At 37.7% G+C, this 14,624-nt stretch overlaps 2 protein-coding genes across 14 annotated transcripts; both read right to left on the minus strand.

The window, feature by feature from the left end:
* Positions 1-864: 864 nt before the first annotated feature.
* LOC103930918 (probable protein S-acyltransferase 16) lies at positions 865-5,604 on the minus strand. Of its 13 annotated transcripts, none has more exons than XM_048573912.1 (8): positions 5,104-5,595; positions 3,666-3,725; positions 2,680-2,772; positions 2,499-2,600; positions 2,155-2,232; positions 2,020-2,080; positions 1,770-1,891; positions 865-1,502 (listed from the first exon to the last, which is right to left on the minus strand). In XM_048573912.1, exons 1-8 carry the CDS (start codon positions 5,569-5,571, stop codon positions 1,389-1,391), a joined length of 1,098 nt encoding a protein of 365 aa, XP_048429869.1. In that variant the 5' UTR covers positions 5,572-5,595; the 3' UTR covers positions 865-1,388. The 13 variants fall into 13 exon arrangements, 11 of the variants coding, with proteins under 11 accessions (XP_048429869.1, XP_048429876.1, XP_048429862.1 ...); XM_048573919.1 differs by having other exon boundaries at positions 2,020-2,074; positions 5,104-5,593; XM_048573905.1 differs by having other exon boundaries at positions 1,770-1,865; positions 1,976-2,080; positions 5,104-5,588.
* Positions 5,605-6,172: 568 nt separating this feature from the next.
* Positions 6,173-9,063, minus strand: LOC103930919 (laccase-17). Its single transcript, XM_009340319.3, has 6 exons — positions 8,898-9,063; positions 8,504-8,655; positions 8,175-8,419; positions 7,807-7,935; positions 6,743-7,711; positions 6,173-6,507 (listed from the first exon to the last, which is right to left on the minus strand). The coding sequence occupies exons 1-6, from the start codon at positions 9,027-9,029 to the stop codon at positions 6,377-6,379; spliced, it is 1,758 nt and encodes a 585-aa protein (XP_009338594.1). The 5' UTR covers positions 9,030-9,063; the 3' UTR covers positions 6,173-6,376.
* Positions 9,064-14,624: the final 5,561 nt, after the last annotated feature.

Below are 14,624 nucleotides of genomic sequence, written 5' to 3' on the forward strand. Positions count from 1 at the left end.
GGGGAAAGGCTTCCCATGTTGGAACTGCTGTTATAACAAACAATAAAGAAAGTGGGATGCTAGGTATGAGTTACCTTGAGGGGTAAAATGAAAAAAAAATTGTACATATGGTTGTACAACTTTGCCCTTCGATAACCATATTTACGTATAAATTTCATTTGGTGTCGAAGATTAGCATATGATAGATCACTTGTAATATTGAAGGTGTGGTTGAATAGTCTCTTATTTTAAAAGATTGGAATAAGATTAAGATGCGAAGTAAACTGATCTCTTTAAATCTTCTCATTTGGGAGGATTAAAATTGATAAGTTTTGACTGAGCAATCTATCATATCGTTTGACTTGTATGAAGACCGAGTCTCATCTTAGTTGGTTCATATCAATCAGATTGCCCGAGTTTACTTTTACAGTGAGTTGAACGAAGTCTGTTGACTATTGAATCTATTCGAATATTCCTACCTAGGCCCATACCTTCCTTTTGCTTGTAGTGATTGGTTTAAGGTAGGATTGTGCCAATGTCAATCCTTTTTATTTGATTTATTCACAACGACTCTCTTTTACTTCGCATCTGTCTGATCGTATAAATCACAACGACTCTCTTTTACTTCGCATCTGTCTGATCGTATACATTCTCTGCCATGCTTCCATACTTCAATCATTATGAAAGGCGGAAATTATAAAATTATTTTTGTGGGATCGACTGTATGCATTCCAAGTTGGTCACAATTGTCTTCGTTTCTTCCTTTAACATACCTTACTTATAGCGGATCATCCATCGCCATCCAATCTAGACACCAAACGAACCCAAAAAAGCAAGTACGGAATTAAAAATGCTAGCAATTTCAATTGAACAAAGGATTTTCAGTAAAAGAAGAAAAAGTGAACCACCATTTCTCTTATTTCTTTAACGTTACAAAGGATTACAATTCTTCCAAGTTTCACAAACACCCCGCTGTCTCTACAAAAGGTGCCCTGGCTGGTAAAAGCTGGGATGCTGATTCTCCTCTCTGTACAAAACCCTATCAACTGAAGACCATGCTGTAAAACTGTAAAACTATGGTTCAACGTAACTACCCGACGACAAGCGAAAACACAAACTCACATCCTGCGCCTAGTTTCTCAGAGACCGATTAGTTTCGGCTATTGACAAGGACCCTATAATCAATTGTTTCCCCTAAAATCGTTTCGTTGAAACAGTTTCAGGAACTCCTAGACAATGAATTCCATTAGTAGGAGACAAGGAAAAGTCCTTTTGCTTCTTTTGGAGCGACTCGTAGGGGGACACTGGAAAAGGACTGCCAGACATCATCACAAGACAGGTCTGTCCAACCCGACCACACTGGTAAGTCTTGTGGGAATGAAAATCAAGATCATGAACCCGGGAAAAATTCATTCTGACATTGATGCTCCAGAAGGGTAATCATAGGCTGTACGAAAGTGAAGTCCGGATCCAATATGTCCCGATGTGGGGAGTGCCCAACTGCAGATATTTGATCCCAATACCTACAGCAGTCAAATATGACTTGATGTAATGGATTTGTAAAATAAAGTAAAAAACACAATCTACCATAAGACTGAAAAGTAGATTCAGATTGCACCAAAACAATCATTCTAGTTTCTAGCTGTTAGGTTGAACAGAGCAGAGAAGCAATATAGGCTAAATACAATCCGAGTTGCCACTAGAGAAACTAAAACTTTAAACCGCAAAAACAACATTAATGAAGAGTTTACATAGTTTTAACCACCAAATAAAAGTGGGAGGGAAAATACCGTTGTCAAATTTTCATAGGCACCACGATCATATGGATGGGAATATATTTGCCCTCCTTTCTCTGCAAGCCACATACCTCTCACTCCTTCATGGTACTGCCAGAAAGAAGGAAAAAGAAGTGCTATGAAATAGCAGTCCAGATATCTAAATCAGATTTGCCGCCAAAAAAAGAACAATAATATACAATTTGTTAATTCCTAATAACCTCAATTGTGGTCTTGTTTTGCAAAGTGAGGTAGATATGCCAACCTAAAAGAACACTCAGCGCCACACATAAGGGAACTAGCAACAGCCCAGAAATGACCTGAAACTTGAAAAGAGAAAAATGATAAGCAAGCTGTCTTGTATCCAAGTATCAAACATAAACCCAACACTTAACCTTACATATGCAGTTTGAAAAGAGTCTCCAGGTTCCTGGTCTTCTTTTTCGGGATCATAAGTTAGGCTACCCACAAGCAAAACCTGAAAGTTTAACCGCAGATCCAATGTTAAACAGGATGAAATAAATAAAAGAAAAGAAAGAAAATTATATCTTAAGCATTCACCATCTTTTCACTACAAAGAGAGTCACCTTCTATGGCTACAAAACTAATGTATGATCAAAAGGAAACAGGCATATTTTCTACATGAAGAAAGGAAAACAAATTCCCAGCGGTCGATGCATGCAATTACAGCAGTCAGGAAAAAAATGCCAATGTCCAGTTGGGTTTAGTAACTTAATAACTTACCAGGGAATAGAGGCATGCTATTACAGCATACACAACAAAGATGAAAAAGACCTTATAGTTTGCATGGCCAACGCAGTTATTAATCCATATGCAATGATGATCCTTTACAACCAAGAGGCAGCACGTTAACACATTATCCAGGAAATACAAGGCATCAAAGAATAAGATGGATAAAGCATACCATGCGCAAAACACATCTTTTGCATACACGACAATGATGTGCACGAGCTGGCTTATAGTGAGAACACTTTTGGCAATATCTTAAATCCCCTCCCTGCAAAATCATTCACCCAACAATTATCTAAAACACAAAGACTCCCACTTTCTATAATATATCCGGCAGCCTGCTCCAAGTAAAGAGCCATTGCTTCTACGTTTATTTCTCTTTTTTAAATAACAATATTAAAAATAACTTCGGATAGCCGATTCAGATGAAACCTTTATCAAACAAAATAGAAAGAAGGCAATATACTAACATTCCCAGTTTCTTTCCACATGATACAGAACGTAACTTAAAAATCTAAAGGAGTGAAATGCAAGAACAGTAAATTCTTATTAAAACATTTAATAATATTGTTTTAGAAACACTTCAAAAGCTCAATGTCAGGGGGAATAAAACTCAACTATCCACTTATCATGTTCTAATTGATTCTTAATTGTGGTGCCCTTCTTTCATTGCAAGGCAAGAAGGGTGTTTCTAAAATATTAGGTTTTGTTACGATTTTGGCTTGTCAAAGTTAATGTCCTATTGCCAGATACATCAAAGAGCAAGATCCAGAGGGAGTCAGAATTATAACAAGTTTTAGGTCTTTTTCTCTAAAGTATAATCTTATCAAGAGCTTGTATGTGAAAAGCCTTTCACAAAAGAAAGATATTAACCCAGGGCCTACCTCCTCCTCAACTCACCCCATCCTGTGTCATCTTAGCTAAGGCCTAAGAATTACTGATCGTAAGAATACAATCAGGCACAAGTACATGTGGCAACATAACAATGCTCTAGCTTTAAAACAGCATACTATCCAGAATAAAATAACAATTAAGTTTGGACGTTTCGTTCACCCAATAGGGAGATCACACCAAACATCTTGACGTCCGGTAAAGCTATTTCTACCTATGAGAATTGGCATTTTATGCAACAAACTGCGAGGTTAAAATTAAAAAATGAACCTTTGTGGATAAATCGGTTAGGGTTTCCAGATATAGATTTTCCATTTGATGCATGCACATCTATACGAAGATCACACCCCATGAGTATCCGTGCTCGAGCATACTGGGAAACATGTAAGTAAAGGAAAGTTGGCATTTTCTGCAAAAATTGACTGATTAGGTGATGCCGCTAAGTTTGAATAACAAAATCTGGGAGGTCTAGATTTAGAGAGGCGGTTAGTTTTCCAAATGTAGATTTGCCATTGATTTCGGTGCAGTACACAAAGATCATAGCCTGCAAGTATCAGCATTGGGGCATACCGACAAACACGAGTTGGCCCCACTCAATCATGTGAGAACATTGTTTAGTTGTGAGGGCTACTGAACATTATGATACAAGAGGAATGGTAGATGAAAAGGGGCAAGCAAACCCTATTGGATTGGTTCTGGTTCCGGCTTACTTAACATTGTAGATTGATATAGGAGACCTGAGATCACGACATGCAATCGTAATCTTGTTTCTGAGCTTTCCTTTTTGAAAATAAAAACTGAGGTAAGACAATGCCATTCAAAGATAGTAGAAACAACAAGTATTGGAAGTTGGAACCACATGTCCATCTCAGCTTAGCAATTATTAAAAGCACAGCTTTCACTAATATATGGAAAGGCATTATAATTAATGACACTTCTGTATAATTGCAATGACAATAGAAACCATGACATCGATTTACTGCAAAACACAAAGGGTGACTCAAAGCAAGGAGCGTACGCGCCAAGTTATCTACTTGCTCATTATCTACAAGTTCCTTGGCGTATTGGGCAGCTTCATTTCAAGTTTAAAAGATCAAACATTTTTACTGTTTCAGGAACAACGGTTCATTCACTGTATATCAAAATTATATCTTTCCTTTTAAATCCATCCTAATTGTTATGATTCTTTTGCAAAAACAAAACTATGTAAGCAAGTGTTACAAAGTTTTACTAAATCAGGATCAAAGTGACTCGATGACGTTACACGAATTGCATACTACAAAGATGTTATTTTTCTAATTCCCCGACAACTCGAAATCAGCTCAGCTAAATTAAGCACCAATGCACCTCCTACAAGCTCTTATATCATTATCTCCTCCCTAGTTTCTACAATGTCTAACAAGTTAATCCAAACTAAAGCATCCTGCTTTCGATTTTCCGGCCAAAGAAATAAAGCCCTCTAATTTTCCAAAACATATTATTAACATATTTAATCAAAATCAATTTACAATTTCAAAATATATGCAAGAAAATTGGCTTCACCAATCGGTGGCTAATCTAACATCTAATCTAACAAAATATATTGTTTGACAACAAAAAAAAAAATCATAAAATTCCAATTTTACAGAAATTATTGAAATGAGCAAGAGAAATCGATTCTACATTAAACGAGACAGCTTTGAGATAGAAAACAGCACGAATTCGATACCTTGCGCTTGATCTCGTGCATAGGGTTACCCGAATCTTCAACGTCGGGCATGTACGTGGAGGGAACCCGACCCGGATCCCTGAAGACGGAAGCCGAGTAATTGAAGACGCACATGACGGCGACGCCGGTGAAAACGACGGCGTTCATCAAGCCCGGCGACGACATGAGACCGAACCAACGGTCTATGAAAATGAAGACCGTGGAGAAGTAAATGTATGCGATTGCCAAAACGACGACGGTTACGGGCAGGGAGAAGCCGAGGCTTCGCGTCATTGTGTCTGGAATATTCTCCGGCGGTGGAGGAGGGCCTGGAGGAGGCACCGGCGTCAAAACGACGGCGTCTCCCGGGGATTGGGTGTCGTTTTCAGCTGGCAGAATGCGAGGATTTGGAGGTTGGTGAGTCGGTGACCGAGTTTGCAAAATCAAAGATGGTGCCGGTCGTTTCTGATTTAAGGTATTACCCTTCATATTTTATATTTCTTACATATAAGTCCGTGTTTAATATATTATTGGATCATTGATCAATTGTTTTTCTATTTTTAGGTAAATAAATGCTTTGTTAAACAAACAAACAAACACAAAAGGGGCCACACTAACAAACAAGGAAACCATTACCAAACCACAAATTGGGTAATTAAGCAACAATTATAGACTATTACCCAACCAACAATCTAAGGTTTTACAAAACTTCACTAAGCCATACCAAATACTAAGTGAGGAGCTAATAAGAAAAACCTGCTTATGTTTGTAAAATAATAAAAACAAGTGGCAGTATGACTGTTAAACTAAATAAACTTTTCAATAGTAACTTCATCTTGCATGGTACTAATGTTTGTACAAAAAAGTTGATACACAATAAACAAAATCAAAACACAAATGACGTTTTATCGCAGTAGCAAAAAGTAATTATGCCTATGCATCTTATGTGGATTCGATCCGCATTCATTTTCCTTCTCCCTAACAACTAACAATTCATTAATTAAATAATATTTGTAGGAGACGCATGAATGAAGTATAAACTTGAGCTGGAAAGCGTTCCAGAGTTCATGATTGAGACAAATACTGCTTAAAAAGTAAAAGGAGATATTCTATTACATTTCGATATTACAATAATTGAATGGCCTTACAAGTCAAAAACCTAACCCAAATCTTTCACAGGAAGGGATACTACTACTAAACCATAACCCTTTTCCACGAATCCCCTTTTTCTGGGGAGCAACTGGACAAAAAGAATGAAATGGAAGCACAAGAAATCTATGAGCAAAGCGTGAAACTAACACTTGGGAAGATCGGACGGTGGAGGAGGAAGCTTTTGGTTGCGTCTCTTTCCATCCAAGACCACCCAAGCCATCTTCAAGCCCCAGCTGGTGTGCACTTCTAGGTGGCAATGCATGAACCAAACACCTATTTTGCATATCACCATGTACAAGAGAAGAAACAAATCAGATTGCTAACCCTAATTCCATTCCAAATTTCTCACCAAGACTAAAGATATTTGATAACAAATGTTAAACCTTTATGAATCAAGTGACCAACTTGATTAACCTTGTCAACAAATAAAGAAGAAAAAAATCCTAAGAAAAGTGTGGGCTATGATGATATTGTGTCAAATTTATATTAACGAGGATTTACTGTTTACCTGGATTATCGGCGAGGAATCGAATGGCAACCCAGCCACCAGAAGGCACACCAACAGTGTTCCTCTCAGCAGGGTCTACAAGGTTGTACTTTTTAGGGTCATTTTTGGGATCAAAGTTCCCAGAACCCAAACCCAGAACAAAGAAATTAAACCCATGGAGGTGAAGTGGGTGGCTCTCCGCCCCAATAATGCTAGTGTCCTGCAAAACAACCTCCACAGTAGTGTTGAAAGGCAGCACCACCACCTTAGTTCCACTGCTCACGGCAATGTTGCTGGGTGGACTGCCTGTGTAGTTGAACTTGAATGCTGGGTTTGCAGGGAAATCTGTGGTGTACACACCTTTTGATTGGTTGAAGAAATGAGCTTGCAGAAGAGCTGTATTGGGTTGGACAAATGTCACGTTGTTAATGGCTGCTGCTAACCTAGTATTATTTGGTCCTTGGCATGTCTGATTTTTTGAGCATGGGAGAACTCCAAGCCCTACAGTGAAGAAGAAGTGCTTTTGAACAGTTTTCGGAACATTTGCCGCCGGGAATTTGGGATTGGCCAGGCTGAGAATTTTCTTGTTGTATTTCATGGAAAACAATGTGTCATTGAGCTTTGGAAGGACTGGTGTGAAAAGCTGCTTTTTCTTGTTCTTGTTGTTAGTTGAGGAAGAAGCAACTTCGTATTCCAGTAATCCTGTGGTTGTGGAGTTGTCAAAAGCAGCTGGGCCGGACACATAAGGCCGAGCTGCCATGACAAATTTGGCATTTGGGGACTTAAATTTGGTCCTCAGAAGCACATTTGTGGTCTGTCCTGGTGTGATTAAAACTGTTTGGGTTTTGAAAGGCTTCACATAAACTGCATCTGCTTCGACCACAGTGAGGGTGTGATTGGCAATGCTGAAGAAGAGCTCGTCGTTGAGCGCAGCATTAATCAACCGCAGCAGATATGTCTTCCCCGGCTTCACCTTGAGCTTGTATGTATCTAGTTCAAATATATTAAACATTGTTTATTTACAATACATAAAACAAATGCTCTAACTTTGAACTAGGAAATGTTGATTACTTATTAGCCAATACCTTTTGCTGAGCAGTTGTATAAAGGACCTGGAAGACCATTGATGGTATAGGCATCAGAAACATTTGGTCCCAACCCTGTTTGTAAGGCTTGACTGATGACTGTTTCTGTGTCTGCTTTCCACCATTCTCCTGCAATTCAATATAAATTTCACTGTTTAGAAATTCTTTGTGCATGGCATTAAAGAAGAATGGGCACACATCGATATTGTTAAAAATTTATCGATAACATGTCAATATGTTTTGCTGTCAACAACGATATCGACACATTATCCATAACATCAATAATTACTAACATAAATATATGCAAAACTAACGTATGTTCCATAGCCCGAGAATTTGAAGAAAATATTATAATCATGGTGAATTACCGAAAATGATGGGAACTTCTTTGAAAGGTTGGGGGAAAGGATAAGGCACGTGTCTTTTAGGGAGGATGACAATAGGTCCATATACAGTTGCCCTAAGCCAGGAGATGTGGGCATGCCAAAACAATGTGCCTCTTTGACCAGTAATGGTGAAGTTATAGATATAACTCTGCCCTATCTGAATTGGGCACTGTGTGATATAAGCAGGTCCATCTGCCCATCCACTCTTCATTTGCCTGACTCCATGCCTGCAAATTTCTCCAAATAAGCATTAAAGTTTGAAGTTTAAAAAACATTATCCAAACAACCAAAGCTAAGTAGAAGAATTGTACCAATGGAGGGTGAGATTGTGCTGAACATGGTTGACCACCTTGATCACAAGCCTGTCACCTTCCCTTGCGATGATCCGAGGCCCCGGAAACTGCCCGTTGACAGTTACAATGCTCTTGGTTTGACAAAGCCTTGTCACATTTTGTAACTTGATCTGTGCAATGCAATAAACATGGACAATATTTTTTAAAGAGTAATATACAAAAGATAGAACGCATTTTCAACAAAAAATTAAATTTGGGGGGCACTAAACATGTCATAAGCCGTATATAATTCATGGTATAGTGATCATTTATTATCTATTTAACGTTCCTCTAGTTCTTTTCTAATTAAAACTTTGACACCGGTTCAATTTATACATGTAATATTATAAATAAAGTACGCGTAATTACATACATCGAACTTGTAATGCCTAGTAAACCTAGCATGTTTTGCAAATGCAGGCTCAGGAAACATGCACAAAAATGCACAAACTACAAAGAAGATGGCCATTGAGAAGGCTGTTGATGAAGGAAGACTAAAACCCATCTCTCTGATCTCACTGGTCACTCAATCTGCTGAATTGTTTTCAAATGCTGATGCAAGAAAGATTAAGATAATCAAGCATTTTATAGGGTTTTTTAATTAATAAAAGTCAGTGACATTTGGTTGCAGTTGCCTTCAGCAACAAATTTCATGTTCAAAATCAGACCAGACTTGAGTGGATAGAGCTGCTGGTCAAGTTTTACTTTAGAGTGCTGCTAAAGCCTGATAATTATGGTTATAATAATTGATTAATATCTCCCTAACAGTGTCACATGGTGTTCCTGTAATGCCCCTTTCACTTTACAATCTTAATTTAACAGATACATGCCACTTACGTGGGTATTTATGTCAAATTAAGATGAAAGCAAATAGCAATGACTGTCGTTTTTGGTAGAAGACAAAATAACAGATTGATCTGAGAAAATATGGGGCTTCAATTGCATGGTTGCTTGGTAGACTTCAACCTCCTACCGTTGATGCTTACTAGTAAAGAAAAAAGGAAGGTGTTAACACCATCTTGTTGGCTGTCGTTTGTTATATATTTATCCTTACAATCCTAACAGCTTTGATGTTAATGGTTTTGTATTATAATATTAATCCTTTCAAAGTCTCCTTTCAGAAAATTCACATCTGGTTTTGCCACCAAGCCAACAATTGAAATTAATCATCCACAGGAAACTAAATATCAATTGATTAAGAGCAGTTTCCCTTGACATGGATTCATCCCTCTTCAAATATCGCTTGTATATAAAAAATAAAAAAAATAAAAAAAATAGAAATGAAAGTAGAACGCTCTTTTCACAATAATTGGTTACGTGACCAACTTGTGATAGGATAATGTGATTTGTGTGCACTCAATGTTTGCAACAAAACTTTAAATGGGTAAATTTGTTTTGGGGAAACAATAATTATATACCATATCTAGGCTCTCTCGTATCCATGTTTGATCATTTTCATTGTTTTTATTTGATTTATTCAATCCGATGACCATAAATAATGACGGGTCAATGAGAAACTAAAAATAATGTGACAAAATCACCTTCTACTCTCTAGCTAGTAGGGTTGCAACTCGGGTGGGTTCGATAGTAAATTCAATCCTAACAGTCATTTACAATTCAGAACTGGATCTGGACTTCGGTTTCATTGAGCCGAAAAAAAAAATGAATCCAACCTAACTCTGGGTGAATTCAGGTTAATGCCAGTAGGGTCCGGGTTTACTAGAACATCAGCAATGAAAGACAACTGACATTAGGTTGGTGAGATACAATGTAGTGAAGCAAGATTAGTTCTTAGATTTCGTAGCCCATGTTTGAAAATTAAAGTGAGCTCGCTGACATATCATTCCATGTATTTTGCTCTCATTTGCATGAAAGAACAAAAAAGAATGATTCATTTAGATAAATCTCAATCGTTCACTCGTGAAAAAAATAAATATTAAGAGGAAGGCCTCCATTACTAGAAACTTGAAAAATGATCCGCAACCAAGAAAAGTCATGGATGTACGAGGCCAATGAGATTAACCACAGTGGAGCCACATATCACGTCCTTATCCTCCTCATTTTTTGGATTTCAGCTCTGCTTACAAGAAATTAGTGACATGTTTCTTTTTTTTTTTTCCCAAAGAAATTAATGAGATGTTTTCCACATGGAATTGATCTATTAAAACTTGAAAACTTGAAAATGAGATGTTTTTCATATTTTCTAATATTGCTCCAACAACCTTGACCACGATCCCCTACTGATATTCCACATGACAATGTCTCCGTCATAATTAACTCATAAGATACAAACTATCCTCATCATTTGGATCGAAAGCTACCATCTCAAGTTCATCATCTGGGAAAAAATTGGGGTGCAGAAAATAACGCGGTGTCTGTTTCATACACAATTTCTGAGCTCCTCTCTCTTCAGTGTGATCACCATTTCTCCACGTCCTGAAGTTAGTTTTGTTAATAGTGTTTAATGAAAATATGGCATAAACTGAAATATAGGTATGAAATTAGTGTTTGGATTCCTTTGCGTGTACATTAACACCTACCTAATCTAACAAAGTTAAGTTTCCGAAAAAATATAAAAAAAAAAAAAGAAAAAGAAGAAATCTGGAAAAATCAAACAGCGACAACCTGACAAGCCCTAGAGGAGCCAAACTCAAACCTCGACAAACAAACAATGAAATTGGGTATAAAAAAATTTGACGCCTGAAATTAGTACTTTGAAAGATTCTTATAATGATACTAATCCATAAAATTGAAAAATAATGGAAAAATTATTATCGTTCTTTAATGTATCTTTGGTAAATTATCGATTCCATGTTTGAACACATCTGACAATGGAGAGTTAGAACCATCTTCCTCTTCATCTTGGCCCTTTAAAACTAGCTTTCTTTTTATTTTTTTTATTTTTTTATTTTTTATTTTTTATTTTTCATCAATGAGAACCAAACCTTCGGCAAACTAGATCAAATTTGACTTGTTTGTAATTGTGCACAAACAAACTTAGTCTTGGATTTTTTTTTATACATAAAGTGGACGGCTCTAGAATGAGTTTTGAAAATAAACTTGGATTAAATCTGTGTGCGAAATTCAGTTTTGGAAAATAATTTTTGCACTTATGTTTTCTCTTTTTACACTCCTTTATTTTTATCTCTTAAATTTTATTTTGGATTTATTTAATCCAAGAGCTAAAGAAAAACAAATTGCAAAGGAATAAAATAAGTGCGAAAACCACTTATCTTCCAAAGAAAGAATGTTTTTCAATGATATTGTATTCATATCATTCAAAGGTATATATACAATCATATACAATCCTATCATAATAAAGGAAAGAATAATTACATCCTAAACTAGAAAACCAAATATTGTAGGAATCCCACAATTGTAGGAATCCTAATGCAAGTCAACACTCCCCCTCAAGTTGGTGCATAGATGTTACACATGCCCAACTTGTCTAGAAACCTCGAGAACTTGTCCCTAGAAACCGGCTTAGTGAGAATATCTGCTACTTGGTCTTCAATTTCTTTGGGAGGAACCTCGATTACTTTGCTTTCCAACTTCTCTTTAATAAAGAACCTGTCAACCTTTACATGCTTGGTTCGATCATGTTGCACTGGATTATGAGTGATATCACGAGCAGCTTTATTGTCACACAATAACTTCATCGACTGACCATGTTTGACCCCCAAGTCTTCTAACAGAAACTTAAGCCATAAGATTTCATAAATACCAAGTGCCATACCTCTAAATTCAGCTTCCACACTTGACCTTGCTACGACATTTTGCTTCTTGCTTCTCCACGTTACTAAATTTCCCCCAACAAAGGTGAAATACTTCGATGTCGAGCGCCTATCATCCGTCGATCTTGCCTAGTCAGCATCTATATAGCACTCAATTCTGAAATGCCCATTTTGCCGAAACAAAATTCCTTTACCAGGGCTTCCTTTCAAGTAACTCAATATTCTCATAACGGCACTCATGTGTTGTTCTCCTAGATTATGCATATATTAACTAACTACACTTAATGCATGAGCAAGATCTGGCCTAGTATGGACCAAGTACATTAATCTTCCTACTAACCTTTGGTACCTCCCCTTATCAACCGGTACTTGGTTCTGATTGATACCCAACTTCATTCCTTCTGCTAATGGAGTAGATATCGGCTTACATGCCGACATACCGGTTTCTTCTAACAGGTCAAAAACATACTTCCTTTGTGATAGAAATATCCCAGACTTGCATCTTGACACTTCAATCCCAAGGAAATATTTTAAAGAACCCATATCTTTCATTTAGGCAGAAAAATACTTTTTCAAGGCTGCTTATTCACCAGGGTCGTTACCGGTCACTATGATGTCATCCACATATACAATGAAAGTTGTAACCTTTCCGTTCTGGCATTTCAAGAATAACGTGTGATCCTAATTACTTTGCCTATAACCGAATGCTCTCATGGACTTGGTAAATCCACCAAACCAACCTCTTGGAGACTGCTTCAACCCATACAATGATTTACATACCTTTTGTTTCCATATGTCCGGATCATTTCACCCTGGTGGAAAAGTCCATGTAAATCTCCTCGGTTAGATCTCCATGGAGGAATGCATTTTTTATGTTGAACTGTTGCAAAGGCCAATTTAGGTTTGCTGCGATGGATAGTAGAACACGAATTGTATTGATCTTTGCCATTGGTGTGAACGTATCGGTGTAGTCGATGCCATATTTATATGTATATCCTTTTGCCACCAATCTTGCTTTAAAGCGATCCACCATTCCATCTGCTTTGTATTTCACTGTATAGACCCATTTGCTCCCATAGAAGCTGGTAAGTCAGTAATTTCCCAGGTAGCACTCTTCTTTAACGATTTCAATTCCTCGTTCATTGCATCTTTCCAGCGAGAATCTGCTAAGGCCTCCTGTACATTGTTAGGAATAGATACAGTAGATAATTGATATACAAATGACTTATTTGATTCTAACAGGTGACAGGTAGACACATAATTGTTTAATGGATATCTCACTCTTGAATCCGAATTTGGTTCATTCACGGAATACTTATGTTTACACTTAGGATTTGCCTCATAAATGGATTTGGGAATACCTCGGCTAATACGCTTTGGAAGGCGGCTAAGTAGAGGTGCATCTGATGTAGAAGATGATTGGTTATGAGAATTATAGAAGACCAGTTCATACATTGACCTGATATAACATATAGAGAAAGATTCTGTGATAGTTGCTGCTCGGTTCTATTGACACTAGTGGGCTGTTGCGGCTCAATTCCATCGAAAACAGTGGGTTGCAGCTCACTTTCCAGCCCAAAACCCGTATAACCTGAGGGCTGGTCCTGCATATACCTTTCAAGCCCAACACCCGTGGAACCCGTGGGTTGGACAATATCCTAATTTGTTGGTTGTTGTTCGGTATCCTGCTGATCACCTACAATTGTGCGCTGTTGCTCTTCATGTGCCATGGGCTCCAAATATGAAGGCTGCAATTGATGCTCTTCATGCAGCTCATTGCTAACCATGGGAAAGTAATCAAGGGTCAGAACGTCATTATCTCGGTACTCCCTCTGAAGTGATGACTCAGAGGATCCAAAAACCATGTCCTTCTTATGGAAAATCACATCCTGATTGATAAACATTTTCTTGCTCAGAGGATGATAACAACGATATCCTTTCTAAGTAGTGGCATAACCCAAAAACACACAACGGAAGGCTCGAGGCTCAAGTTTATTGTTTCGTTGAGGAAGATGAAGGTGAACAAAAGCAACACACCCTAAGACCCAGGGGGGAAGATTTGGAGTCGGTGGACAGCTCGTCTGAGACATGAGAGCCTGAAATGGCTTATGGAATTTGATAGTACGAGAAGGAAGATGATTAATAAGATAGGCCGCGGACGTAATTGCTTCACCCCAATAATGTAGAGGCAGATGTGCGTCAATGAGCGAAGCATGAACCATCTCTAACAAGTGTCTATTTTTGCGTTCGACAACCCCATTCTGTTAAGGAGTATGTGGACACGTGGTTTGATGAACAATACCATGCAGTTCAAAGAAGGAACGAAGTTCCATATTAACATATTCGCCCCTATTGTCACTTCTAAG

The sequence above is a fragment of a genome, unplaced genomic scaffold, assembly GCF_019419815.1.
Source record: "Pyrus x bretschneideri cultivar Hongxiangsu unplaced genomic scaffold, Pyrus_bretschneideri_v1 Contig11, whole genome shotgun sequence".
Taxonomy (NCBI): Eukaryota; Viridiplantae; Streptophyta; class Magnoliopsida; order Rosales; family Rosaceae; genus Pyrus; species Pyrus x bretschneideri.

Excerpts from the sequence above, each read along its gene's own strand:
- LOC103930918 (XM_048573905.1), bottom strand. The coding sequence starts at position 5,571 with ATGAAGGGTAATACCTTAAATCAGAAACGACCGGCACCATCTTTGATT. Across the intron at positions 2,233-2,498 it reads TAGCATGCCTCTATTCCCTG|GTTTTGCTTGTGGGTAGCCT; the intron begins GTAAGTTATTAA and ends TTAAACTTTCAG. Across the intron at positions 2,081-2,154 it reads ACTCTTTTCAAACTGCATAT|TTTCAGGTCATTTCTGGGCT; the intron begins GTAAGGTTAAGT and ends TCTCTTTTCAAG.
- LOC103930919 (XM_009340319.3), bottom strand. The coding sequence starts at position 9,029 with ATGGGTTTTAGTCTTCCTTCATCAACAGCCTTCTCAATGGCCATCTTC. Across the intron at positions 8,656-8,897 it reads CTAGGCATTACAAGTTCGAT|ATCAAGTTACAAAATGTGAC; the intron begins GTATGTAATTAC and ends TGCATTGCACAG. Across the intron at positions 7,936-8,174 it reads AGAAGTTCCCATCATTTTCG|GAGAATGGTGGAAAGCAGAC; the intron begins GTAATTCACCAT and ends ATTGAATTGCAG.